General features: G+C 42.5%; 2 protein-coding genes and 1 long non-coding RNA gene across 3 annotated transcripts; all 3 read left to right on the top strand.

The window, feature by feature from the left end:
* The first annotated feature begins 1837 nt into the window (after positions 1-1837).
* On the top strand, positions 1838-7243 carry LOC118937464 (sialic acid-binding Ig-like lectin 12). The gene is made up of 8 exons (XM_036936635.1): positions 1838-1930; positions 2156-2230; positions 4455-4841; positions 4966-5271; positions 5408-5671; positions 6373-6466; positions 6579-6636; positions 6980-7243. The coding sequence occupies exons 2-8, from the start codon at positions 2182-2184 to the stop codon at positions 7241-7243; spliced, it is 1422 nt and encodes a 473-aa protein (XP_036792530.1). The 5' UTR covers positions 1838-1930; positions 2156-2181.
* Positions 7244-12235: 4992 nt separating this feature from the next.
* On the top strand, positions 12236-24801 carry LOC118937302 (sialic acid-binding Ig-like lectin 7). Its single transcript, XM_036934782.1, has 7 exons — positions 12236-12419; positions 21599-21985; positions 22116-22421; positions 22557-22823; positions 23553-23646; positions 23760-23817; positions 24161-24801. Exons 1-7 carry the CDS (start codon positions 12353-12355, stop codon positions 24431-24433), a joined length of 1452 nt encoding a protein of 483 aa, XP_036790677.1. The 5' UTR covers positions 12236-12352; the 3' UTR covers positions 24434-24801.
* Positions 13992-19453, top strand: LOC118937303. The gene is made up of 2 exons (XR_005034545.1): positions 13992-14145; positions 19324-19453. It is a non-coding gene; the product is annotated as an uncharacterized LOC118937303 (long non-coding RNA).
* Positions 24802-26809: the final 2008 nt, after the last annotated feature.

Raw genomic sequence — 26809 nt, 5'->3', positions numbered from 1 at the left:
AGCCATAAGACTGCTGAACATTGAATCAAATGGCCAACGGACTATTTACATTTACCCCCCACCTTCATTTGTTTTGTACACTGCTGCTTCTCGCTGTTTATTATCTATGCATGGTCACTTCACCCCTACCTCCATGTACAAATTACCTCGACTAACCTGTACCCCCACATTGACTCTGTACCGGTACTCCCACATTGACTCTGTACCGGTACTCCCACATTGACTCTGTACCGGTACTCCCACATTGACTCTGTACCGGTACTCCCACATTGACTCTGTACCGGTACTCCCACATTGACTCTGTACCGGTACTCCATGAATGTAGCCGCGTTATTGCACATTTCTTGCGTTTCTTTTAATAATATTTTACCTTAGTTAATTTAGTAAACACTCTCTTAACTCCTTCTTGAGTTGCACTGTTGGTTAAGGGCTTGTAAGTAATCATTTCACGGTAAGGTCTACACTTGTTCTATTCAACGATTATGATTTAACTTGTTTAAAAAAACATCACACACACGTTCCCATTGAAGCCTGGGAGACCACCTGTTGGGGGAGGTCGGCTCCCACCTGCTGGGTAAAGTACGCCCTCAGTTCCTGGGTCTCCTTCTCCCAGAAGGCCTTTGGGAAGGTTGTGGGTTTTGTCTAGAAGGGATACAGCTTTTGTCAAAATTTAGTTTTCTAGCAAGTTTGGGAGAATTTTTGCAGCAAGTTAGGATAATTAACATAGCAGGTTATGAAAATTAAATTAAAGTACGAAAAAGGGTTAGGATTAGCTAAAATGCTGTAATAATTATACTTTTCACATTTTTGACAAAAGCATAATCCCATCTAGACTTGACCACCGAAGAGGTCACCCATGTCCTCCTTGCTGTCCAGGACCTGCAGGTGGCTGGCTCCCTCCTGTGTCTCCCGCGACATTCTTTTCACGGCACTTCAATAAGAAGCGATTTTGGAAGCAGGTCAGCAGCAGGTATTACTGAACTGCCCCAGATAGCATATGATAGCAAAATGTGTAGAAACTGATTGTAGCGTTAAAATTGGAACCTTTTATATCGGCGTCATGGAAAAATGTGAACACAAGCATGAGGTGCTATAAAACAGCAAACATATAAATAATAATTTTCTCTGCACCATGGCAGAACGTGTTGAAATGAAGGAAAGTAAGCTCAGGGTCCCAAATGCCCTCATCCAACCCTGGTTAGGAGAGCATTTTCCCTAAACCTGACTATTTAACCTGACCTTAACCTCAGGCTCTTAACATGCTAAGAAAATTCTCCTAATCTGCTACATGAGATCTCATAAACATGCTATGAAAAAGTCAAATCCGTATCAAAGTGGAGTGAAAAGATTGTCTCTGTGGCATCCAGCCCACCAGGCTCCTCTTTGCAAATAGACTTCAAAGAGGAAGTTGGTGTCGGAGAAGTTGAGAGGTGTGTGAGAATCACTCAGATACAATTACAGTCACTCTGTCTCATACCAAGTCTGTTTTTCATGTTGAAACATAATGTGACTACCATATGTTTTGTATCAAACTCGAATTTAACAAATTTAACTCTTGAATAAATGAATAGTGGATTTTGGTTCATGATTTAACTATATGTTTAAATCCCACACACATTCCCATTCAGGCCTGGGAGATAGAGGAGAGGAGATGGTTATAATGCCTAAAGTTTAATTTGTTCTGTTTAACAATGTGTCGGGGGCGGACATAGTGATTTGGGGGCCAGTTTCAAAATACTGCTGACCTGTCCTACCCCGAGAAAGGGACAATAAATACTGAAGAATTGTTTGAAAATAATTTCACATCTATTAGGAAGTACGTCACAGTTGAGATGTGAGATATGCCACATGAATTTCATCACTTTAGTTAGTCAGACCTCACTATGTGTGTGACAGTTTCTGCTGTAGACAGTTTACGTTACCGTCTAAGGCAAGTATCAACTTCTTCACTATATTTTCTGTTAATTTGAATGTTCAAAATAAATGAAAGGAGATTAATTATGAGTAATGAGATTCAATATGTTCTAATGTACTGCTGTTTGTTCATGTATTAGCTTTACAACTGAAGGACATCGTGTATTTGATATGGGGATGGTTTAATGTGTTGTGTGAGTTAAGTTACTCCACCAGTAAGTGTATGTTTGTACTGTTTCAGGTGATCAGTGGTGTGTGAGTTCTCACATGGCTTGTCCTGAGAACATGTTTTTTCTCATTGGCCTCTTTATATCAGGTGAGTCTTCCACACAACAACAACTAGTTATGAATCAGACATAAAGGAATAACCACAAGACATTATATTTTATGGGATGCGCTATATTCCAGCTTTTTAATTGTGTAGAAAAGTGTAAAGTTAATTCCTGATTAGTATATTTTAATAGTCTGGATTTAAACTGCTGTGTATCTCATGTATACTTGATTGTGTGTTTTGAAATGGTGGCACAACCAGTCATTGAAATTTCTTTTTCACACAGAGGAATTGGGTGATGCATAATTTTGTTAATGAAATACATTAATAACTATAACAAAATGTGTTATTTGGTAACTCAAGTTCCCTTTATCTAATATTAGGTTTTTGGTTGAAGATCAGATAACATTCAGTGTTAAAAAAAGAGCAAAAATAGAGAACCAGAAAGGGGGTCAATTCTGTTTAGTTTCACTGTATGTTCATGTGAAACCGAGGTCAGTATGCGGCTAACAGAATAGCTTCCACCACTGTCCCTGTCACCATACCGGGCTAAAACCAGATTAGCATCAACATACATTATTCTTTTAATTTCACATATATTTCATTGTTTCCAATTTCATTAAATGTTATAAAATTGTAATCTTTTGGTTCATCCATAATGCATAATAAGCATCATCAACAGGGGGATGATGCTTATTGGTTTTACCATGATAAGATGTAGAAAGAATAGATTCATTTATAAGACTTCTTAATAAAAATAATTGTTCATAAGAAGGTCCTGAGATCAAAGTCAATATTCTGACCACTAGGGGTCAATGTTTTATATAGGAACTCCAGTAGGCCTCCCTCTGTAGTAGTAGGATCTCCATGTTACCTCCTCTCCTTGGTAGAGCAACATGCTCAATACCTGTGTATTTGAGGGAGGAGATGGGATGGTTAGCTTCAACAAAGTGAGCTGCTACTAGATAATCAGTGTTCTTACAGCTATGCATTGTTTTAAATGTTTTTTTGTTTGTAATGAGTTGGCTTCCACATGAACATGTGATGAGATAGATTACTCCCTTTATCTTGCAAGAGATGATACCCCTAACAGGGATTTTTCCACCTGTATGTGTGTGTCTGAAGAAGGATGTTTTTGTAGTGCTATTGCACTGTGAGCGTGAGTCACATTTGTAGATCCCATTTGGAATGGATGTCAAGAGTGTCTGAGTGGGCTCAGGGGGCAGGTCAGATCTCACTAAGCTATCCACAATATTGCGACCACGCTTATAGACCACCAGTGAGGGTTCCTTGAAGATGTGTACAATTTTCTTGTCTGATTGCAAAATATGCCAGTGCTTTTCAGGATTGCTTTCATTTTCTCTGAACACTTGGTTTACTTATTGCAAAAGACTATTGCGTTGTTTTTCTTCTTTGGTTTACTTTTTAGCAATTCCTCTCATGTTTTTTGAGATATTTTCAGCATCGCAGGATCAAGAATTTCTTCCTTCTAGCCTCTGATTTTGAAATGATTTGTCATTTTCTTGGCTTTGCTGTCAAAATCTGACTGTTGGCAACAGATTCATTTAACCCTGCTTAACTGGCTATATGGTAGACCATTCCTGAGGGGAAGGGGATACATAATATCCCCACGTAGCAGGTTATTGAGGTTTGTTGGCCTTGTTTACAAGTCTGTATGTAATGCATCATTCTCTTTGATGATCCATACGTCCAGGTAGTTAATTTTTCTCTCAACAGTGAACAGTGAATTTGAGATATTCAGAGCTCTCGTTTAGCAGAGTTTGGAATTAATTTGTGTCTCTATGTTTTGTAAATGAGTGCTTCCTCAAATTGTACCACATACAGCTTCACATAGTTGGGGGAAAAGGGGGAGCCCATGGCTACACCCCGAATTTAAATGATAAAGTCTGACTCAAAGATTAATTAGTTATTGGATAATACCAGTTCAGTGAGATACAAGATGCAATCATTAGCTGGAACAAGGGTAGGATCTCTCTGCTGAAGGAAGTGTTGCAGGTAACAAAATATAATTTAAAAGTTGGCATTAAGGTGTCTGTAATAGAATATACTTGTCTAAAACAAATGTAGACATTAATAAATGCATTTCTATATCTTCCAACATCTGTTTTACACTGAAGGAGAAGTAACAAGATGGCTGTGCAGTTGCCTCCAAACAGAGGCCCCTGTCAGTCATCTAGGGTTAATACATATCATTGGACTGAACTGATAATACATCAGAACCTCCCTGATGTTGTACTTTATGTTGCAGGTGTTTTGGCCTGTTTTGGTCAACGAGATTTGATCGTCACAATGCCAGATAGACTGCATGGACTGACTGGCTCCTGTGTGCAAATCCCATGTTCATTTAATGTTCCTGAACAACATAATAATACATTTAAAGCCACAATACCAACCTTTGGAGTGTGGATAAAAACACATCCAGATGTTCATCAGTATCCTGGAAACGTGATTTTTCACAGTAATGGGAAAGTCAACAGATATCAAGGGAAGATAACTGGAAACATGTCCCAGAATAACTGCACCACAGTCTTCTTCAATGTCACCACCAGTAACTCTGATAAATACTACTTCAGGATTGACGGTCAACCATACCGTGCAACAGATCCTGATAAGTCTGTTGAAATAGTTGTCAGGGGTAAGATACAATTGACCTGTTTACCAATTATTTTTTCCAGTTTAGAATCCTTGCATCATAAGAGTAGAACAAGTGGACAGTTTAACTATTAGTGTAAAATATATTTATCTACAATGTATTACAGATTTTCCTTCCAGTCCCATCATTACTGTCTCAGGTGAGGTGAAGGACGGGAACCCTGTCAACTTGAACTGCTTTGCTGTCGCTCCCTGTCCAGAACACCCCCCCGAGCTGACATGGACTCTCCCAACACAGTTTACATCTGACAACCAACTGCAGGAGAATTCAGACCAAACCAATTCAGTTCTCTCCACGGTGACCTTCACTCCATCATATCTTCATCATGAGAAGAACATCACTTGTACTGCAGTCTACCCAGTAGGGACAAGCAACAAGACAGCTGAACATAACATGATGCTTAACGTTTCATGTAAGATTTAGTCACCGGTTCCTGAAGAATAGATCATTCTATCATGTTTTCACTGATGATTGTAATAGAGTTGGTTTGATGAGACTATTCAATATACCATATGCAGATACATTCTAAATGAACCCCTCTCCCTCAGTCTCTCCTAAGGACACCTCGGCCTCCATCAGTCCGGCTGATCCAGTATCTGTGGGCAGCTGTGTTAATCTGACCTGCAGCAGTACAGCCAACCCTCCTGTGACAAACTTCACCTGGTTCCAGATCAGTGGAGATAAACCAACACAGGTAGCATCTGGACAGAGTTACACCCTCAATGTGACTGTAGATGGAGGACTGTACTTCTGTGAAGCAAGAAATAGTCACGGCTGTGGGAAGTCAAAGGAAGTGCAGCTGGCTATTAAAGGTAAAACGGGCATGTAGTACACAATCCTAGGTTAGATATATAATATATACACAAATGTCTGTGGACACCCCTTCAAATTAATGGATTCAGCTATTTAAGCCTCACCCATTGCTGACAGGTGTATAAAATCGAGGACAAAGCCGTGCAATCTCCATAGACAAAAACAGGCAGTATGGCAGTAGATTGGCAACATTCACTACAGAGTTCTAAACAGCCTCTGGAAGCAACGGCAGCACAATAAGTTGTCATAAGTCATTGGGAGCATCATGAAATGGGTTTCTATGGCTGTGCATCCGCACACAAGCCTAAAATCACCATGCACAATAGCAAGAATCGTACTCTGGAGATGTGGAAACCCGTTCTCTGGAGTGATGAATCACGCTTCACCATCTGGCAGTCCAACGGATGATTCTGGGTTTGGCGGTTGCCAATAGAACGCTACCTGCCCCAATGCATATTGCCAACTGTAAAGTTTGGTGGATGAGGAATGGTCTGGAGCTGTTTTTCATGGTTCGGCCTAGGCACCTTTTGTTCCAGTGAAGGGAATGCTACAACATACAATGACATTCTGTATTCCATATTAATACACATGATTTTAGAATGAGATGTTCGACGAGCAGGTGTCCACATACTTTTGGTCAAGTAGTGTTCTTCAGAGATATTTATGTGAGAAATGACCATAATATGTTCTGTGTTTTCAGGGTCAGGAGAGCATGTTAACCCAACGGTTTTTGGGGTTGCAGCAGGAACTCTGGGGGCATTTTTGCTTATCAGCCTGATCAGTCTTTTTGTATGGTAAAAACTTTTCCTGGCATCAATGTAAAAACAAAAATGTATGTTGTGTTTGTGCTGTTGCATATGAAATCCCTCTCCGTGCATTCAGAATACCTTTCTAAATGTCTTCCAGGAGGAGAAACTCGAGGCTCCACGATGGACTTGAAAGGACAGACAGTCCACAGGGACAGGTGGGAATAAGGCTCAACTTTAAAAACCATCTACAAAGTGTATCTAAGGAAGTACTGAGTGAATGCTGAAACTATTCAAAACCATGAGGTTAACATCACTTTAGAGGAAGTTTAGGGGAGATGACCACATCGAAAGCAATGCCACATCCTGTAAGAACATGGAATGATAACAGAATAGCTGTTGGACTTTGACAGTGTTTACTGTCTTTACACCTGTCAGTTGAATTGACATTTTCATTGACATCCCCTCAGTATGTGTTGTGTAACCTGCTGACCTTAGAGTTTTACACATTACTGAGCTTAGAGCTTTACACCTGTTCCTCTCTCTGTGTTCTCTCCACAGAACTCCCCGGTTGGGACAGTGTGTACTAACCAGGCCACAGCCGGAGAGGAACCAGAGGAACCTGCAGAAGACCAGCCTGAAGAGATCCACTACGGTGACATAGACTTCTCCAAACTACAGACCAAAGAGACCCCAGCTGCAGCCCAGGACAGGGTCCAGGGACAGGAGAGTGAGTACGCTGAAGTCAACGTGACTGGGAGAGGGGCTCAGGAACCACCACTTAACTACCTAGATGGGCTTTATGCACAAGTCAATGGGTATTAAGTGTTTTTATGTACAGTATTGTCATTGTGTTTCTTGTTTCATGTTGGTACTTCTGTTGCATTAATAATTGTGTGCTCTTTGATTATCTGCATATTTGTAACATTTGCTGGGGGAAAAGTGTTTAACTGTTACTATAGTGTTGATATGATGATGCAGGCTACTCTTTATTTTGGACCATTTATTTTGAGTGTTGAGTTCACAGAGCATCTGTTTAATGGGTTCCAGTATAGAGGAACTGCTGAGTTCAACTAGATCACTGAAGGCAGTTTAAGACCATATAAAGTCAATGATGACAGAGGAGAGAAGACACAATTAGTTGGAGAGACAGTGGTCTGATACAAGACAGGAAGTTGGTGCAGTAAGTCTACATGATGGCAGAATGGTGTTAACATCTACTAGTCACTGTTTATCTTCATCTTTTGTGCAGTTGCCAGAATAACAATTTTATCTATTTTCAGTGTATATCTATTTAGAATTTATAGTTTCAGTTTTTATGTTGAGTGTTAAACAACATAATCAATTGAGGCTGAATTTAAGGTTGTTTATTAATTGCACTGCAATAAAAACCTTTACATTCAATTTCCATGACATCTTTTGGTGTTATTGGTCCCTCTGCAACTGGATCCTGGACTTCCTGATGGGCTACACCCCAGGTGGTAAGGGTAGGAAACAACACATCTGCCTCTCTGATACTCAACATGAGGGTCCTTCAAGGGTGTGTGCTTAGTCCGCTCCTGTACTTCCTGTTCACCCATAACCGTGTGGCCAAGCACGACTCCAACACCATCATTAGCTTTGCAGACGAGACAACAGTGGTAGGCCTGATCACCAACAAAAATGAGACAGCCTATACGGAGGAGGTCAGAGACCTGGCAGGGTGGTGCCAGTATAACAACCTTTCACTCAAAGTGATCAAGACAAAGGAAGAGATGATCGTGGGCTACAGGAAATGGAGGGCCGAGCACGCCCCCTTCTCATATGTGAGGCTGTAGTGGAGCAGGTTGAGAGCTTCAACCTCCTTGGCGTCCACATCACCAACAAACTATCATTGTCCAAACACACCAAGACAGTCGTGAAGAGGGCACAACAACACCTATACCCCCTCAGGAGACTGAAAAGATTTGGACTGGGTCCTCAGATCCTCAAAAGGTTATACAGATGTATCGTGTCATTTTGCAGTCACTTTTATTGTAATTAAGAATATAATATGTTTCTAAACACATTCATGTGGATTCTACCATGATTACGTATAGTCCTGGATGAATAGTGAATAATTATGAGTGAGAAACATTATACCCCCCAACCCCCCAAATTGCTAACCTCCCCGTCATTGCAGAGGTGAGAGGTTAGCATGTCTTGGGGGTATGATATTTGTGCCTCTGTGAAGTCAATGTGAAGTCAATCATGAATCAATCAGGTTTATTACAAATTGCAAAAGGTAGACAACATCCATCTTAGAAGCAGAGACAATGTCTTAATGGCCTCTTGGAGACAGTCCCTTTATTTCCTAATCAGACCAACAAATGTTCTGTAAACACCAGCCTCTTGGAGACAGTCCCTTTATTTCCTAATCAGACCAACAAATGTTCTGTAAACACCAGCCTCTTGGAGACAAGCCCTTTATTTCCTAATCAGACTAACATGTTTTCTGTAAACACCATCCTCTCGGAGACAGTCCCTTTATTTCCTAACCAGACCAACACATGTTCTGTAAACACCAGCCTCTTGGAGACAGTCCCTTTATTTCCTAACCAGACCAACACATGTTCTGTAAACACCAGCCTCTTGGAGACAGTCCCTTTATTTCCTAATCAGACCAACACATGTTCTGTAAACACCAGCCTCTTAGAGACAGTCCCTTTATTTCCTAATCAGACCAACACATGTTCTGTAGACACCAGCCTGAGAGGCTTGTAGGAAGTCAAAACAAAAGGCAGTGGCTTTGTTAACTACTACAGAATCAGTGTTTAACAGAATACAACAATAATCAGTATATCCTTCCTCCAGTCTGGCATCAATCACTATAATCAGTTATGAGTTTAATCCACAACATACAGCATTGAGTCTAGTGACCATCAACCCAAGTGTTACAAACAGCACACTGGAAATCATGTAACAGAAAGGTCAAATATATGAATATGTTGAACATGATATGAATCACTCTAAACTGAATCTGAACTTTATGCATCTTAAATATCCCCATTACATGTCTATTTTCATGTGTGTATTGTTAGGAGTTATTATGTCTGTTTTTATTTTTAGGGTTGTTCAAGAGACACAAATGAGGCTGCATTTGAGGTTGTTCATTAATTGCACTGTAATAAAAACCCACCTGCTGGGTAAAGTACGTCCTCAGCTCCTGGGTCTCCTTCTCCCAGAAGGCCTTGGGCAGGTCCAAGAGGGTTTATAATCGAAGGGATATATCCTTGCAAATGTAGGAGATCTTGTGCAGCAGGTTGGGAGAATTAACTTAGCAGGTTAGGATAATTAGATTAAGGTAAGAAAAAGGGTTGGGGTTAGCTAAACTAAAACATAAAATCAACTTAAGAACCTCAATTTGACAAAAGCTGTATCCCATCTAGACATGACCGCCCTGATGGTTGATGGCTCCCTCCTGTGGCTCCCAGCCCACCATGCTCTTCCTGGCAGATAGAAGTGATGTAATGAAAGAGGAAGTGGGTGCAGGAGAATTGTGGAAGGGTGTGATAATCCATCAGCTACAATTACAGTTACTCTGTTTCTGGCAAAGTCTGTTTTTCATGCTGAAAGATAATGTGAGATCCGGGTATCTTTTACTGAACTCAAATTTAACTAAGCAAGTTGGATGGATTTTGGTTTATGATTTACCTATATTTAAAAAAAATCAAGCCTGTGAGATAGAGGAGAGGGAGAAGGTTATATTGCAGCACGTTTCCATTGTTGTATCAATGGCGGACTTGACTACTTGGGGGCCTGTAACAAAATGCTGTAAAGGGGTCCCCTTCCCCTAAAAGGGTTATTTACCCACCACACATACATTAACTGCAATGAATATTATTATCCCACAATGAAAAATATATTGTATATAAGTGCTTCATTTCTGGCAGTAATGAAATGTATAGGCTATATAATGCTGTTGAGTCAGTGGCTAACACACACTTTGTGTGTAGAATCAGTCAGTGGGCAGCTGGGGTCCATTTCATTTGAAACTGGTGAAACATGGATCAGGCCAACTCTGCAATGTTTCAAGTAACTGAGACTAATTGTTATGGAGTAGAAGGTTCAATAGAAAATTACAATGTTCTAAATGCTTAAATTAGCATACCATGTTTTCACAACTGATGTTGACACCCATCACATAGACTATTCAACATCCTGTCATATAAATGCACTTATTAGGAAGTATGTCACTGATGAGATGTGAGATGTGCCACATGAATTTATTCTTACTGTTGTAAGGCAAGTGTCAACAACTTCACATCTTATCTTTATATTTTAGTAATGAGATTCAAAATGTTCAATGTGCGGCTGTTAGTTCATGTATTAGCTTCACAACTGAAGAACCTATGTGACTATGGACTAAAGTTTCAATGTGATACAGTATGTGTCACGTGACCTACTCTACCAGGAAGTGAATGTTTGACCTGTTTCAGGTGATCAGTAGTGTATGCGTTCTCACATGGCTTGTCCTGAGAACATGTTTTTTTCTCATTGGCCTCTTTATGTCAGGTGAGTCTTCCACACAACAACAATTAGTTATGAATCAGACATAAAGGAATAACCACAAGTCATGATATTTTATGGGATGGGTGATATACTGGCTTTTTAATTGTGTAGAAAAGTGTACAGTTCCTTCCTGATTAGTGCATTTTAATAGTCTGGATTCAAACTGTCCTGTGAAAATGTGTTTAGCATATTTTTGATACTGAATGTTATCAGATATTCAATCAAAAGCTGATATGAGATAAATGGAAACTGAGTGAACAAATAACACAACATTTACATACTTATTTCATTTATTTCTTAAACAACGTTATGCAACACCCAATGCCCCTGTTTAAAAAAAGTAATTGCCCCCTTACACTCAATAACTGGTTGTGCCTCCTTCAGCTGAAATGACTCCAACCAAATGCTTCCTGTAGTTGTTGATCAGTCTCTCACGTTGCTGTGGAGGAATTTTGGCCCACTTTCCCCTGCAGAACTGATTTAACTCAGTGACATTTGTGGGTTTTCAAGCATCGTTTCAAGTCCTGTCACAGTATCTCATTTGGGATTAGGTCTGGACTTTGACTAGGCCATTCCAAAACTTTAAATTTGGTACATTAAATACATTTTGATGTATTCCTGATTGTGTGTTTTGGAATGGTGACATAACCAGTTATTGAGTATAAGGTGGGAATTACTTTTCCACACAGGGGCGTGGGAGTTGCATAACTTTGTTAATGAAATCAATTAAATAACTATAACTGTTTTTTTTTGTTATTTGTAAACTCAAGTTCCCTTTATCTAATATTAGGTTTTGGATGAAGATCTGATAACATTCAGTAAAAAAAGAAGCAAAATAGAGAACCAGAAGGGGGGAAAACCTTTTCATGTCATTGTATGTTCATGTGAAACCGACATCAAACTAATTGTTCATAAGAAGGGCCTGAGATCAAAGTCAATATTAAGACAGTAGGGGTCAATGTTTTATATACCTCCTCTCCTTGGTAGGCCAACATACTCAATGTGTGTATATGCGTGTGTTTTTGAGTGAGGAGATGGGATGGTTAGCTTCAACAAAGTGAGCTGCTACTGGATAGTCAGTGTTATTACACCTGATTGAGCTGCTGTGGTTGTCACGCACTGACCTTAGAGAGCTTTTTATGTCTCTATTTTGGTTTTGTCAGGGTGTGATTTGGGTGGGCATTCTATGTTCCTTTCTCTATGTTTTGTATTTCTTTGTTTTGGCCGGGTATGGTTCTCAATCAGGGACAGCTGACTATCGTTGTCTCTGATTGGGAACCATACTTAGGTAGCTTTTTCCCACCTATGTTTTGTGGGTAGTTGTTTTCTGTTTAGTGTTTTCTGCACCTGACAGGACTGTTTCAGTTTGGTCTTTTTGTTTCAGTGTTCAGTTAAATAAAGGTCATGAACTCTTACCACGCTGCTCTTTGGTCCGATTCCTCCTCATCAGACGACGACACACGTTACAGTGGTCAGCTATGCATTGTTTTAATTGTCTTTTCGGTTGTCCTACGTAGGCTTTTCCACATGAACATGTGATGAGATAGATTACTCCCTTTATCTTGCAAGAGATGATCCCCCTAACAGGGATGTTTCCACCTGTATGTGGGTGTCTGAAGAATGATGTTTTTGTAGTGCTATTGCACTGTGAGCATGAGCCACATTGGTATTTCCAATTTGGATTGTGTGTCAAGAGTGTCTGAGTGGGCTCAGGGGGCAGGTCAGATTCACTAAACTATCCTCAATATTGCGACCACACTTATAGACCACCAGTGGGGGGTCCTTGAAGAGGTTTGCCATTCTATAGTCTGACTGCAGAATATGCCAGTGCTTCTTCAGGATTGCTTTCATTTTCTCTGAACACTTGGTGTCCTTAGTGCAAAAGATTTGTTTTTCTTCTTTGGTTTAGTTTTTAGCATTTCCTCTCGTGGTTTTTGAGATATTTTCATCGTTGCAGCATCAATAGTTTTTTCCATGTAGCCTCTGAATTTAAATGTATTTTTCGTTTTCTTTGCATTGCTGTCAAAGTCTGACTATTGGACACAGATTTGTTTAACCCTGCATAACTGGCTGTATGGTAGACCATTCCTGAGGGGAAGGGGATGCATACTATCCCCACGTAGCAGGGTATTGAGGTCTGTTGACTTTGTGTACAAGTCTGTATGTTATGCATCATTCTCGTTGATGATCCATAAGTCCAGGTAGTTATTTTTCTCTAATCAGTCTGCATGGTGAATTTAAGATATTCAGAGCTCTCGTTTAGCAGAGTTTGGAATTAATTTAGTTCCTGCTGACTTCCTTCCCAGAGCACAAAGACATCATCTATGTATTTCTTCCATAGGAGGATTTTAGAAAGTAGGGGGTGTCTGTTTTGTGAGTGGTTCCTCAAATTGTTCCACATAGTTTCTCATAGTTGGGGGCAAAGGAAAATAGGAAAAAGGAAAAACTCTGACTCAAAGATGAAGCAGCTATTGGATAATACCAATTTAGTGAGTTTCAAGATGCAATCATTGGCTGGAGAAACGGCAGTGTCTCTCTAATGAAGCAAGTGTTGCAGGTCACAAAATAAAATTTAAAAGTTAGAATCAAGGTGTCTGTAATAGAATATACTAGTCTAAAACAAATATAGACATTAATAAATGCGTTTCTATATCTTCCTACATCTGTTTTACACTGGAGGAGGAGTAACAAGATGGCTGTGCAGTTGCCTCCAAACAGAGGCCCCTGTAAGTCATCTAGGGTTAATACATATCATTGGACTGAATTGAAAAAACATCAGAACCTCCCTGATGTTGTCCTTAATGTTGCAGGTGTTTTGGCCTGTTTTGGTCAACGAGATTTGTCAACCAGTTACACTAATAAATAGTGTAAAATATCTTTATCTGCAATGCATTACAGATTTGCCTTCCAGTCCCATCATTACTGTCTCAGGTGAAGTGAAGGAAGGGACCCCTGTCAGTTTGAACTGCTCAGCTGTCGCTCCCTGTCCCAAACACCCCCCTGAGCTGACATGGACTCTCGCAAAACAGCTGAGAACCAACTGCAGGAGAATTCAGACCAAACTAAATCAGTTCTCTCCATGGTGACCTTCACTCCGTCATATCTTCATCATGAGAAGAACATCACTTGTACTGCAGTCTACCCAGTAGGGACAAGCAACAAGAGAGCTGAACATAACATGATGCTTAACGTTTCATGTAAGATTTATTAACCGGTTCCTGTAGAATAGATCTGTTACGGTGCGTGAATGAGGACCCAAAAGCGAATTAACGTAAACAGAGCTTCTTTAATAACAAAACATACGTAGGCTCAGATGGACCGGCAGATTCCGACAGGACAGGACAAGGTTGCAGCAAACATGACGATAGTCTGGTTCAGGCATGAATAACACAAACAAGAATCCGACAAAGACAGAAACAAAAACAGAGAGAGATATAGAGGACTAATCAGAGGGAAAAAGGGAACAGGTGGGAAAAGGGGTGACGAGGTAGTTAGGAGGAGACAAGGAACAGCTGGGGGAAAGAGGGGGAGAAAAGGTAACCTAAAACGACCAGCAGAGGGAGACAGGGTGAAGAGAAAGGACAGAAACAAGACACAACATGACAATACATGACAGTACCCCCCCACTCACCGAGCGCCTCCTGGCGCACTCGAGGAGGAAACCTGGCGGCAACGGAGGAAATCATCGATCAGCGCACGGTCCAGCACGTCCCGAGAGGGAACCCAACTCCTCTCCTCAGGACCGTACCCCTCCCAATCTACTAGGTACTGATGACCACGGCCCCGAGGACGCATGTCCAAAATCCTACGGACCCTGTAGATGGGTGCGCCCTCGACAAGGATGGGGGGGGGGGGGGGAAGACGAGCGGGGGCGCGAAGAACGGGCTTGACACAGGAGACATGGAAGACCGGGTGGACGCGACGAAGATATCGCGGAAGAAGAAGTCGCACTGCGACAGGATTAATGATCTGAGAAATACGGAACGGACCAATGAACCGCGGGGTCAACTTGCGAGAAGCGGTCTTAAGGGGAAGGTTCTGAGTGGAGAGCCAAACTCTCTGACCGCGACAATATCTAGGACTCTTAGTTCTACGCTTATTAGCAGCTCTCACAGTCTGCGCCCTATAACGGCAAAGTGCAGACCTGACCCTCTTCCAGGTGCGCTCGCAACGTTGGACAAAAGCCTGAGCGGAGGGGACGCTGGACTCGGCGAACTGAGATGAGAACAGCGGAGGCTGGTACCCGAGGCTACTCTGAAAAAGAGATAGCCCGGTCGCAGACGAAGGAAGCGAGTTGTGGGCGTATTCTGCCCAGGGGAGCTGTTCTGACCAAGACGCAGGGTTGCGAAAAGAAAGACTGCGTAAGATGCGACCAATAGTCTGATTGGCCCGTTCTGCTTGACCGATAGACTGGGGGTGAAAGCCGGAAGAGAGACTGACGGAAGCCCCAATCAAACGGCAAAACTCCCTCCAAAATTGAGACGTGAATTGCGGACCTCTGTCCGAAACGACGTCTGACGGAAGGCCATTAATTCTGAAAACATTCTCGATGATGATTTGTGCCGTCTCTTTAGCAGAAGGAAGCTTAGCAAGGGGAATAAAATGAGCCGCCTTAGAGAACCTGTCGACAACCGTAACAATAACAGTCTTCCCCGCTGACGAAGGCAGTCCGGTGACAAAATCTAAGGCGATGTGAGACCACGGTCGAGAGGGAATGGGAAGCGGCCTGAGACGGCCGGCAGGAGGGGAGTTACCGGACTTAGTCTGCGCGCAGACCGAACAAGCAGCCACGAAGCGACGCGTGTCATGCTCCCGGGTGGGCCACCAAAAACGCTGGCGAATGGAAGCAAGCGTACCCCGAACGCCAGGGTGGCCGGCTAACTTGGCAGAGTGAGCCCACTGAAGAACGGCCAGACGAGTAGGAACGGGAACGAAAAGAAGGTTCCTAGGACAAGCGCGCGGCGACGGAGTTTGAGTGAGTGCTTGCTTTACCTGCCTCTCAATTCCCCAGACAGTCAACCCGACAACACGCCCCTCAGGGAGAATCCCCTCGGGGTCAGTGGAGGCTACTGAAGAACTGAAGAGACGAGATAAAGCATCAGGCTTGGTGTTCTTAGAGCCCGGACGATAAGAAATCACGAACTCGAAACGAGCGAAAAACAGCGCCCAGCGCGCCTGACGCGCATTAAGTCGTTTGGCAGAACGGATGTACTCAAGGTTCCTATGGTCAGTCCAAACGACAAAAGGAACGGTCGCCCCCTCCAACCACTGTCGCCATTCGCCTAGGGCTAAGCGGATGGCGAGCAGTTCGCGGTTTCCCACATCATAGTTACGTTCCGACGGCGACAGGCGATGAGAAAAATACGCGCAAGGGTGGACCTTGTCGTCAGAGAGGGAGCGCTGAGAAAGAATGGCTCCCACGCCCACCTCTGACGCGTCAACCTCGACAACGAACTGTCTAGTGACGTCAGGTGTAACAAGGATAGGTGCGGATGTAAAACGATTCTTGAGGAGATCAAAAGCTCCCTGGGCGGAAACGGACCACTTAAAGCACGTCTTGACAGAAGTAAGGGCTGTGAGAGGAGCTGCCACCTGACCGAAATTACGGATGAAACGACGATAGAAGTTCGCGAAGCCGAGAAAGCGCTGCAGCTCGACGCGTGACTTAGGGACGGGCCAATCAATGACAGCTTGGACCTTAGCGGGATCCATCTTAATGCCTTCAGCGGAAATAACGGAACCGAGAAATGTGACGGAGGAGGCATGAAAAGAGCACTTCTCAGCCTTCACAAAAAGACAATTCTCTAAAAGGCGCTGGAGGACACGTCGAACGTGCTGAACATGAATCTGGAGTGACGGTGAAAAAATCAGGATATCGTCAAGGTAAACGAAAACAAAGATGTTCAGCATGTCTCTCAGGACATCATTGACTAATGCCTGAAAGACAGCTGGAGCGTTAGCGAGGCCGAAAGGAAGAACCCGGTATTCAAAGTGCCCTAACGGAGTGTTAAACGCCGTCTTCCACTCGTCCCCCTCCCTGATGCGCACGAGATGGTAAGCGTTACGAAGGTCCAACTTAGTGAAAAACCTGGCTCCCTGCAGGATCTCGAAGGCTGAAGACATAAGAGGAAGCGGATAACGATTCTTCACTGTTATGTCATTCAGCCCTCGATAATCTATGCAGGGGCGCAGGGACCCGTCCTTCTTCTTAACAAAAAAAAACCCCGCTCCGGCGGGAGAGGAGGAGGGGACTATGGTACCGGCGGCAAGAGCTACAGACAAATAATCTTCGAGAGCCTTACGTTCGGGAGCCGACAGAGAGTATAGTCTACCCCGGGGGGGAGTGGTTCCCGGAAGGAGATCAATACTACAATCATACGACCGGTGTGGAGGAAGAGAGGTGGCCCTGGACCGACTGAACACCGTGCGCAGATCGTGATATTCCTCCGGCACCCCTGTCAAATCACCAGGCTCCTCCTGTGAAGAAGAGACAGAGGAAACAGGAGGGATAGCAGACATTAAACATTTCACATGACAAGAGACGTTCCAGGAGAGGATAGAATTACTAGACCAATTAATGGAAGGATTATGACAAACTAGCCAGGGATGGCCCAAAACAACAGGTGTAAAAGGTGAACGAAAAATTAAAAAAGAAATGGTTTCGCTATGATTACCAGAAACAGTGAGGGTTAAAGGTAGCGTCTCACGCTGAATCCTGGGGAGAGGACTACCATCCAGGGCGAACAAGGCCGTGGACTCCCTTAACTGTCTGAGAGGAATGTCATGTTCCCGAGCCCAGGTCTCGTCCATAAAACAGCCCTCCGCCCCAGAGTCTATTAAGGCACTGCAGGAAGCTGACGAACCGGTCCAGCGTAGATGGACCGACAAGGTAGTGCAGGATCTTGAAGGAGAGACAGGAGTAGTAGCGCTCACCAGTAGCCCTCCGCTTACTGATGAGCTCTGGCTTTTACTGGACATGAAGTGACAAAATGACCAGCAGAACCGCAATAGAGACAGAGGCGGTTGGTGATTCTCCGTTCCCTCTCCTTAGTCGAGATGCGGATACCTCCCAGCTGCATAGGCTCAGCACCCGAGCCGGCAGAGGAAGATGGTAGTGATGCGGAGAGGGGGGCAACGGAGAACGCGAGCTCCTTTCCACGAGCTCGGTGACGAAGATCAACCCGTCGCTCAATGCGAATAGCGAGTTCAATCAAGGAATCCACGCTGGAAGGAACCTCCCGGGAGAGAATCTCATCCTTTACCTCTGCGCGGAGACCCTCCAGAAAACGAGCGAGCAAAGCCGGCTCGTTCCAGCCACTGGAGGCAGCAAGAGTGCGAAACTCGATAGAGTAGTCTGTTATGGATCGATTACCTTGACATAGGGAAGACAGGGCCCTGGAAGCCTCCTCCCCAAAAACAGATCGATCAAAAACCCGTATCATCTCCTCCTTAAAGTCCTGATACTGGTTAGTACACTCAGCCCTTGCCTCCCAGATTGCACTTGCCCCACTCACGAGCCCGTCCAGTAAGGAGAGATATGACGTAGGCGACACGAGCGGTGCTCCTGGAGTAAGTGTTGGGCTGGAGAGAAAACACAATATCACACTGGGTGAGGAACGAGCGGCATTCAGTGGGCTCCCCAGAGTAACACGGCGGGTTATTGATTCTGGGCTCCGGAGATTCGAAAGCCCTGGAAGTGGCCGGTGGATCGAGGCGGAGATGGTGAACCTGTTCTGTGAGGTTGGAGACTTGGGTGGCCAGGGTCTCAACGGCATGTCGAGCAGCAGACAATTCCTGCTCGTGTCTGCCTAGCATCGCTCCCTGGATCTCGACGGCTGAGTGGAGAGGATCCGAAGTCGCTGGGTCCATTCTTGGTCGGATTCTTCTGTTACGGTGCGTGAATGAGGACCCAAAAGCGAATTAACGTAAACAGAGCTTCTTGAATAACAAAACATACGTAGGCTCAGATGGACCGGCAGATTCCGACAGGACAGGACAAGGTTGCAGCAAACATGACGATAGTCTGGTTCAGGCATGAATAACACAAACAAGAATCCGACAAAGACAGAAACAAAAACAGAGAGAGATATAGAGGACTAATCAGAGGGAAAAAGGGAACAGGTGGGAAAAGGGGTGACGAGGTAGTTAGGAGGAGACAAGGAACAGCTGGGGGAAAGAGGGGGGGAAAAGGTAACCTAAAACGACCAGCAGAGGGAGACAGGGTGAAGAGAAAGGACAGAAACAAGACACAACATGACAATACATGACAAGATCATTCTATCATGTTTTCACTGATGATTGTAATAGAGTGGTTTTGATGAGACTATTCAATATACCATATCCAGATACATTCTAAATGAACCCCTCTCCCTCAGTCTCTCCTAAGGACACCTCGGCCTCCATCAGTCCAGCTGATCCAGTATTAGTGGGCAGCTGTGTTAATCTGACCTGCAGCAGTACAGCCAACCCTCCTGTGACAACCTTCATCTGGTTCCGGATCTGTGGTAATAAACCAATACAGGTAGCATCTGGACAGAGTTACACCCTCAATGTGACTGTTGATGGAGGACTGTACTTCTGTGAAGCAAGAAATAATAATAAATGCATCTCAGTGCAAGAGGCGTCACTACAGTCCCTGGTTTGATTCCAGGCTGTTTCAAGTCCGGCCGTGATCGGGAGTCTCATATGGCGGCGCACAATTGGCCCAGCTTTGGCCGGGGTAGGCAGTCATTGTAAATAATAGTTTGTTCTTAACTTACTTGCCAAGTTAAATAAAGGTTTAATTTAAAATTGGAAGAAAATAAAATGATAGGCTTAGCCCTATTTGGTGAAAGACCATCTTCTGTATACCATCCCTACCTTGTCACAACACAACAGATTGGCTGAAACGCATTAAGAAGGAAAGAAATTCCACAAATTAACTTTTAACAAGGCACACCTGTTATTTGAAATTCATTCCAGGTGACTACCTCATGAAGCTGGTTGAGAGAATACCAAGAGAATGCAAGGCTGTCATCAAGGCAAAGGGTGGCTAATTTGAAGAATCTCAAATATAACATACATTTTGATTTGTTTAACACTTTTGGTTACTACATGATTCCATATGTGTTATTTCATCATTTTGATGTTTTCACTATTCTACAATGTAGACAATAGTAAAAGAGAGAACCCTTGAGTAGGTGTGTCTAAACTTTTGACTGTATATAATTAGTAGAAAATTATACTTCTTGCTTTTGAAAATGCAAATAATTTTGTTCACTTATAAGGAATAGGAAGTACATCACATGCCATTGTCCAACTTGAATTGCATCACTTCAGTTTGTCAGAACTCACTATGGGTGTGATACCATCTCCTTTTCTGTGATCGCTTTTCAAGATTGTAAGGCAAGTGTCGACTTCTTCACTACCTTTTCATTTTAATGTTAAGAGTCACTGAACTGTTATGACTGGTAATGATTTGAAATGCTGCTGCTGTTGGTTCATGTTATAGCTTCACAACTGAAAGCCATGCACTGCATTCAGAAAGTATTCAGACCCCTTTCCTTTTTCCACATTTTGTTACTTTAGTCTCATTGTAAAATGCATAAAATTATTTTTCCTTATCAATCCACACACAATACCCCAAAATGACAAATCATTTCTAAAAAATGTTTTTTGTTTTTGTTATTATGGGGTATTGTGTGTAGATTGAGGGGAGACGACAATTTCATCCATTTTAAACAACATAACAACGAGGGGAGAAAAGTCAAGAGGTCTGAATCATTTCCGATTGCACTGTACGCATTAAGGTTCAATGTAATACATTTGAGTAATTTAGCAGAGACACTCTTATCCAGAACGACATACAGTTGGTGCATTCATCTTATGATAGTCAGGTGAGACAACCGCATTACATTCATAGTAAGTACACTCAAGCAGGTATCAGCAAAGTCAGAGCTAGTGTGTGTGTGTGTGGGGAGGGGGGGGGGTAGGTCAAGTGCGGGTGTTAGTTCACAAAAGGCCTTTTTGAGGTCAGGCTGTGAAAGGGGGGAGGGGGGGGGGGGCTGTGGGATTATTTAAAATGCCCTGAAGGGGTAGGGTTTCTGATGTTTTCGCAAGATGGGCAGGTAGCTTCAGGGGGAAGCTGGTTCCAGCATTGGGGTGCCAGGACAGAAAAGAGCTTGGACAGCCTGAGCGGGAGCTGTCCTCTTGTAGGGGTGGGAGAATGGAGTGCTCGGGTGTTGGGTTTGAGCCTGAAGGTAAGGAAGGGCAGTGTGTTGAGTTACTAAATGTGTGTATGTTTGTACTGTTTCAGGTGATCAGTAGTGTGTGAGTTCTCACATGGCTTGTCCTGAGAACATGCTTTTTCTCATTGTCCTCTTTATATCAGGTGAGTCTTACACACAACGACAACTAGTTATGAAAGTACAAGGGATGATGTTTCATACTATGAGCTGTATTCCCATCTGTCTCAATGTATAGAAAAGCAGAGTTTAATAGTCTGGATTCAAACATTGTGCTCCAGATATGTTCATGATCCAGTTTAGGGCATGGAGTCGTGACATCAGGAATCACCTGTACATTGAAATGAGTTCATATTTTTTGCTGCAGAGAGAGTGACTGTACTGAAAAGATCATATTACATCCCTGATGTTGTCCTTCATGTTGCAGGTGTTTTGGTCAGTTTTGGTCAACGAGATTTGATCGCCACAATGCCAGATAGACTGGATGTACTGACTGGCTCCTGTGTGCAAATCCCATGTTCATTTGATGTTCCTGAACAAAAAAAGAATAAATATAACAGCACAATACTAACCTCTGGAGTGTGGATTAAAGAAAACTCAAACTTTGGTGGGCGTCCGGACAATGTGATATTTAACAGTAGTAAGACGGTCAACAGATATCAAGGGGAGATAACTGGAAACATGTCCCAGAAGAACTGCACCACAGTCTTCTTCAATGTAAACACCAGTTACACTAATATATACTTCTTCAGGATTGAGAGTCAACCATACCTTGCAACAGATCCTAAAAAGTCTGTTAATATAGTTGTCAGTGGTACGAGACAATTTATCTTTAAAACCAACCATTTTTTTCCAGTTTAGATTCCTTGCATCAAAGATAAGAGTTGAACAAGTGGACAGTTTAACTGTCAGTGTAAAATATATTTATCTACAATGTATTACAGATTTGCCTTCCAGTCCCATCATTACTGTCTCAGGTGAGGTGAAGGAAGGGACCCCTGTAAGCTTGAACTGCTCTGCTGTCGCTCCCTGTCCTGAACACCCCCCTGAGCTGACATGGACTCTCCCAACACAGTTCACACCTGAGAACCAACTGCAGGAGAATCCAGACCAAACCAATTCAGTTCTCTCCACGGTGACCTTCACTCCGTCATACCTTCATCATGAGAAGAACATCACTTGTACCTCAGTCTACCCAGTAGGGACAAGCAACAAGAGAGCTGAACATAACATGATGCTTAACGTTTCATGTAAGATTTAGTAACCGGTTCCTGTAGAATAGATCATTCTATCATGTTTCACTGATGATTGTAATAGAGTGGTTTTGATGAGACTATTCAATATACCATATCCAGATACATTCTAAATGAACCCCTCTCCCCCAGTCTCTCCTAAGGACACCTTGGTTTCCATCAGTCCAGCTGATTCAGTATCAGTGGGCAGCTGTGTTAATCTGACCTGCAGCAGTACAGCCAACCCTCCTGTGACTAATTTCACCTGGTTCCAGATCAGTGGGGGTAAAACAACACAGGTTGCATCTGGACAGAGTTACTTCCTCAATGTGACTGCTGGTGATAGAGGACTGTACTACTGTGAAGGAAGAAATAGTCACGGCTGTGGGAAGTCGAATGAAGTGCAGCTGGCTATAAAAGGTAAAATGGGCACGTAGGGCACAATCGTAGGTTAGATATACAATATATATTCAAAAGTATGTGGACACCCCTTCAAATGCGTGGATTCAGCTATTAAATCCTCAGATGTTTTGCTGACATGTGTTTAAAATCGAGCACACAGCTATGCAATCTCTGTAGACAAACATTGGCAGTAGGATGGCAACATTCACTACCGAGTTCCAAACTGCCTTTGGAAGCAACGGCAGCACAAGGACTGTTTGTTGAAGGGTTCATGAAATGGGTTTCCATGGCCGAACAGCCGCACACAAGCCTAAGATCACTATGTGCAGTGCCAAGAATCAGCTGCAGTGGTGTTAAGCTCACTGCCATTGGACTCTGGAGAAGTGGAAATCCGTTCTCTGGCATGTTGAATATACGATTCACCATCTGGCAGTCCGGCGGACGAATCTGGGTTTTGTCGGATTCCAGGAGAACATTACCTGCCCCAATGCATTGTGCCAAGTGTAAAGTTTGGTGGATGAGGAATAATGTTCTGTGGCTGTTTTTTGTGGTTTGGACTAGACCCCTTAGTTCCAGTGAAGGGAATTCTTAACGCTACAGCATACAATGTCATTCTATATTCCATATTAATGGCCATGATTTTGGAATGAGATGTTCGACGAGCAGGTGTCCACATACTTTTGGTCATGTAGTGTACTTGAGAGATCTTTTTGTGAGAATTGACCATAATATGTGCTGTATTTTTAGGGCAAAAAGTGCCAAAAAAGCCAATGGTGTTTGGGGTTGCAGCAGGAACTCTGGGGGCCATTTTGCTTATCAGCCTGATCAGCCTTTTTGTATGGTAAGAACTATTCCTGGCATCAACGCAAAACAATTTTATTTCTGCTGTGTTTGTGCTTTTGCATATGGAAACCCTCTCAGTGCATTCAGAATACCTTTCTAAATGTCTTCCAGGAGGAGAAACTCGAGGCTCCACGATGGACTTGAAAGGACAGACAGTCCACAGGGACAGGTGGGAAAAAGGCTCAACTTTAAAACCACCAACAAAGTGTATCTAAGGAAGTACTGAATTAATGCTGAAACTATTTAAAGCCATGAGGTCAACATAATTTCAGAGCAAGTTTAGGGGGAGATGACCACATCGAAAACAATGCCACATCCTGTAATGACATGGAATGATAACAGAATGGCTGTTGGACTTTGACAGTGTTTACTGTCTTTACACCTGTCAGTTGAATTGACATTTTCATTGACATCCACTCAGCATGTGTTGTGTAACCTGCTGACCTTAGAGTTTTACACATTACTGAGCTTAGAGCTTTACACCTGTTCCTCTCTCTGTGTTCTCTCCACAGAACTCCCCGGTTGGGACAGTGTGTACTAACCAGGCCACAGCCGGAGAGGAACCAGAGGAACCTGCAGAAGACCAGCCTGAAGAGATTCACTACGGTGACATAGACTTCTCCAAACTACAGACCAAAGAGACCCCAGCTGCAGCCCAGGACAGGGTCCAGGGACAGGAGAGTGAGTACGCTGAAGTCAATGTGACCGGGAGAGGGGCTCAGGAACCACCTCTTAACAACCTAGATGGGCTTTATGCACAAGTGAATAAAACAGGTGGATGCTAAGTATTTTGCAATTGGGTATCAAGTGTTTTTTGTACAGTATTGTCATTGTGTATCTGTTTCTATTGGTACTTTTGTTACACTTATAATGGTGTGCTCTTTAATTATCTGCATAGTTTAGAATTTGCTGGGATGAAAAGTGTTTAACTGTTACTATTGTGTTGATATGATGATGTAGGCTACTCTTTATTTTAGACCATTTATTTTGAGTGTTGAGTTCACAGAGCATCTTTTTAATGGGTTACAGTATAGAGGAACTGCTGAGTTCAACTAGCTCACTGAAGGCAGATTAAGACCATATAAAGTAAATTATGACTGAGGACAGAAGACACAGTTAGTTAGAAAGACAGTGGTCTGATACAAGACAGGAAGTTGGCAGAATGGTGTTAACGTCTACTAGTCACTGTTTATCTTCGTCTTTTGTGCAGTTACCAGAATAACAATCATATCTATTTTCAGTTCATATCTATTTAGAAGTTATTCTGTCAGTGTTTATGTTGAGTGTTAAATCAAAGAAACAATTGAGGGTGAATTTAAGGTTGTTTATTAATTGCACTGTAATAAAATCCATTACATTCAATTTCCATGAAATCTTTTGGTGTCATTGGTCCAACATTTTACATATCTCATTTAAATAGATTACATTTAGTTGTTGTGTCACTGGCCTACACAGAATACCCCAAAATGTGGAGTTCTGTTTCTCAACATTAAAATATATGAAAAGCTGAAATTTCTCGCAAAGAAGGGCACCTGTTGGTAGATGGGTAAAAATAAAAAAATCTATCTAGACACCCAGTCATTATCAAGGTACAGTCGGCTTTCATAACTCTGGAGAGGAAAAAAAAACACTCAGGGATTTCACCATAATGCCAATGGTGAAAAACAGTTACATAGTTTAATGGCTGTGATAGGATAAAATTGAGGATGGATCAACAACACTGTACTTACTCCACAATACTAACATAAATGAAAGAGTGAAAGAAGGAAACACGTACAGAATAAAAATATTCCAAAGCATGCATTTGGTTTGCAATAAGGTACTAAAGTGAAATTGCAACTAAAAAATGGCTAAGAAATTCACAAGTGTTATTTTTGGGGCAAATCCAACACAACATATCACTGAGTACCACTCTTTATACTTTCAAGCGTGGCTGCACCATGTTATGGGTATGCTTGTCATCAAATGTTTTAGGATAAATATAAATGTACTAGAGCCAAGCACAGGCAAATGCAAGAGGAAAAAGTGGTTCAGTCTACCTTTCAAAAGGCACTGGGAGACAAATTCACCTTTCAGCAGGACAAAAACCTTAAACACAATGCCAAACTGACAGCATAGATGATTACTATGACAACGTTGAATGTTCCTAAGATGCCTAGATACAGTTTTAATCGTCTTGGAAATCTATGGTAAGACTTGAAAATGACTGTCTAGCAATGATCAACAACCAACTTGTTAGATCTTGATGAGTTTTTAAAAAGAATAAGGTGAAAATATTGTACAATCCAGGTGTGCAAAGCTCATAGAGAGTTTCCCTGAAAGACTCACAGCTGTAACATACATTGACACAGGGGTGTGAATACTTATGTAAATGAGATATTTCTCTATTTTATTTTCAATAAATCTGCAAACATTTCTAAAAACATATTTTCACTTTACTATTATGGGTTATTTTGTGTAAATGGATGATTTTTATTTTTAACACAACAAAATGTGGAATAAGTCAAGATGTATGAATACTTTCTGAAGGCACTGAGTACACCAAACATTAGGAACAGCTTCCTATTATTACGTTTCACCATCGTAATGCCTTCAGAACAGCCTTAATTCATCAGGGCATTGACTTTACAAGGTGTCTAAAGCATTCCTCAGGGAATCTGACCCATGTTGACTCCAATGCTTCCCACAGTGTCAAGTTGGCTGGATGTCTTTTGGGTGGAGGACCATTCTTGATGCACACCGGAAACTGTTAAAAGTGAAAAACCCAGCAGTGTTGAAGTTCTTGAAATCGGTGCCCCTGACACCTACTACCATACCCCATTCAAAGACACTTAAATCTTTCGTCTTGCCTATTCACCTTCTGAATGTCACACATACACAATCCATGTCTCTATTGTCTCAAGGCTTAAACATCCATGTTGAACCTGTCTCCTCCCCTTCATCTACAAAGATTGAAGTGGATATAACAAGTGAGCTCTGAGAGGCTTTCCCAAAAAGACTCAAAGCTATAATCACTGCCAAAGGTGATTCTAACATGTATTGATTGAGGGGTTTGACTACTTATATGAATCAGATATTTTTGTATTTAATTTTCCATAAATCTGTGAAAATCTCTAAAAACATATTTTCACTTTGTTATAATGGAGTATGAATACCTTCTG

Source organism: Oncorhynchus mykiss, chromosome 11 (assembly GCF_013265735.2).
Source record: "Oncorhynchus mykiss isolate Arlee chromosome 11, USDA_OmykA_1.1, whole genome shotgun sequence".
NCBI lineage: Eukaryota > Metazoa > Chordata > Actinopteri > Salmoniformes > Salmonidae > Oncorhynchus > Oncorhynchus mykiss.
The sequence above is the reverse complement of the archived record's forward strand: the minus strand, read 5'-3'. Positions and strand labels throughout refer to the sequence as shown.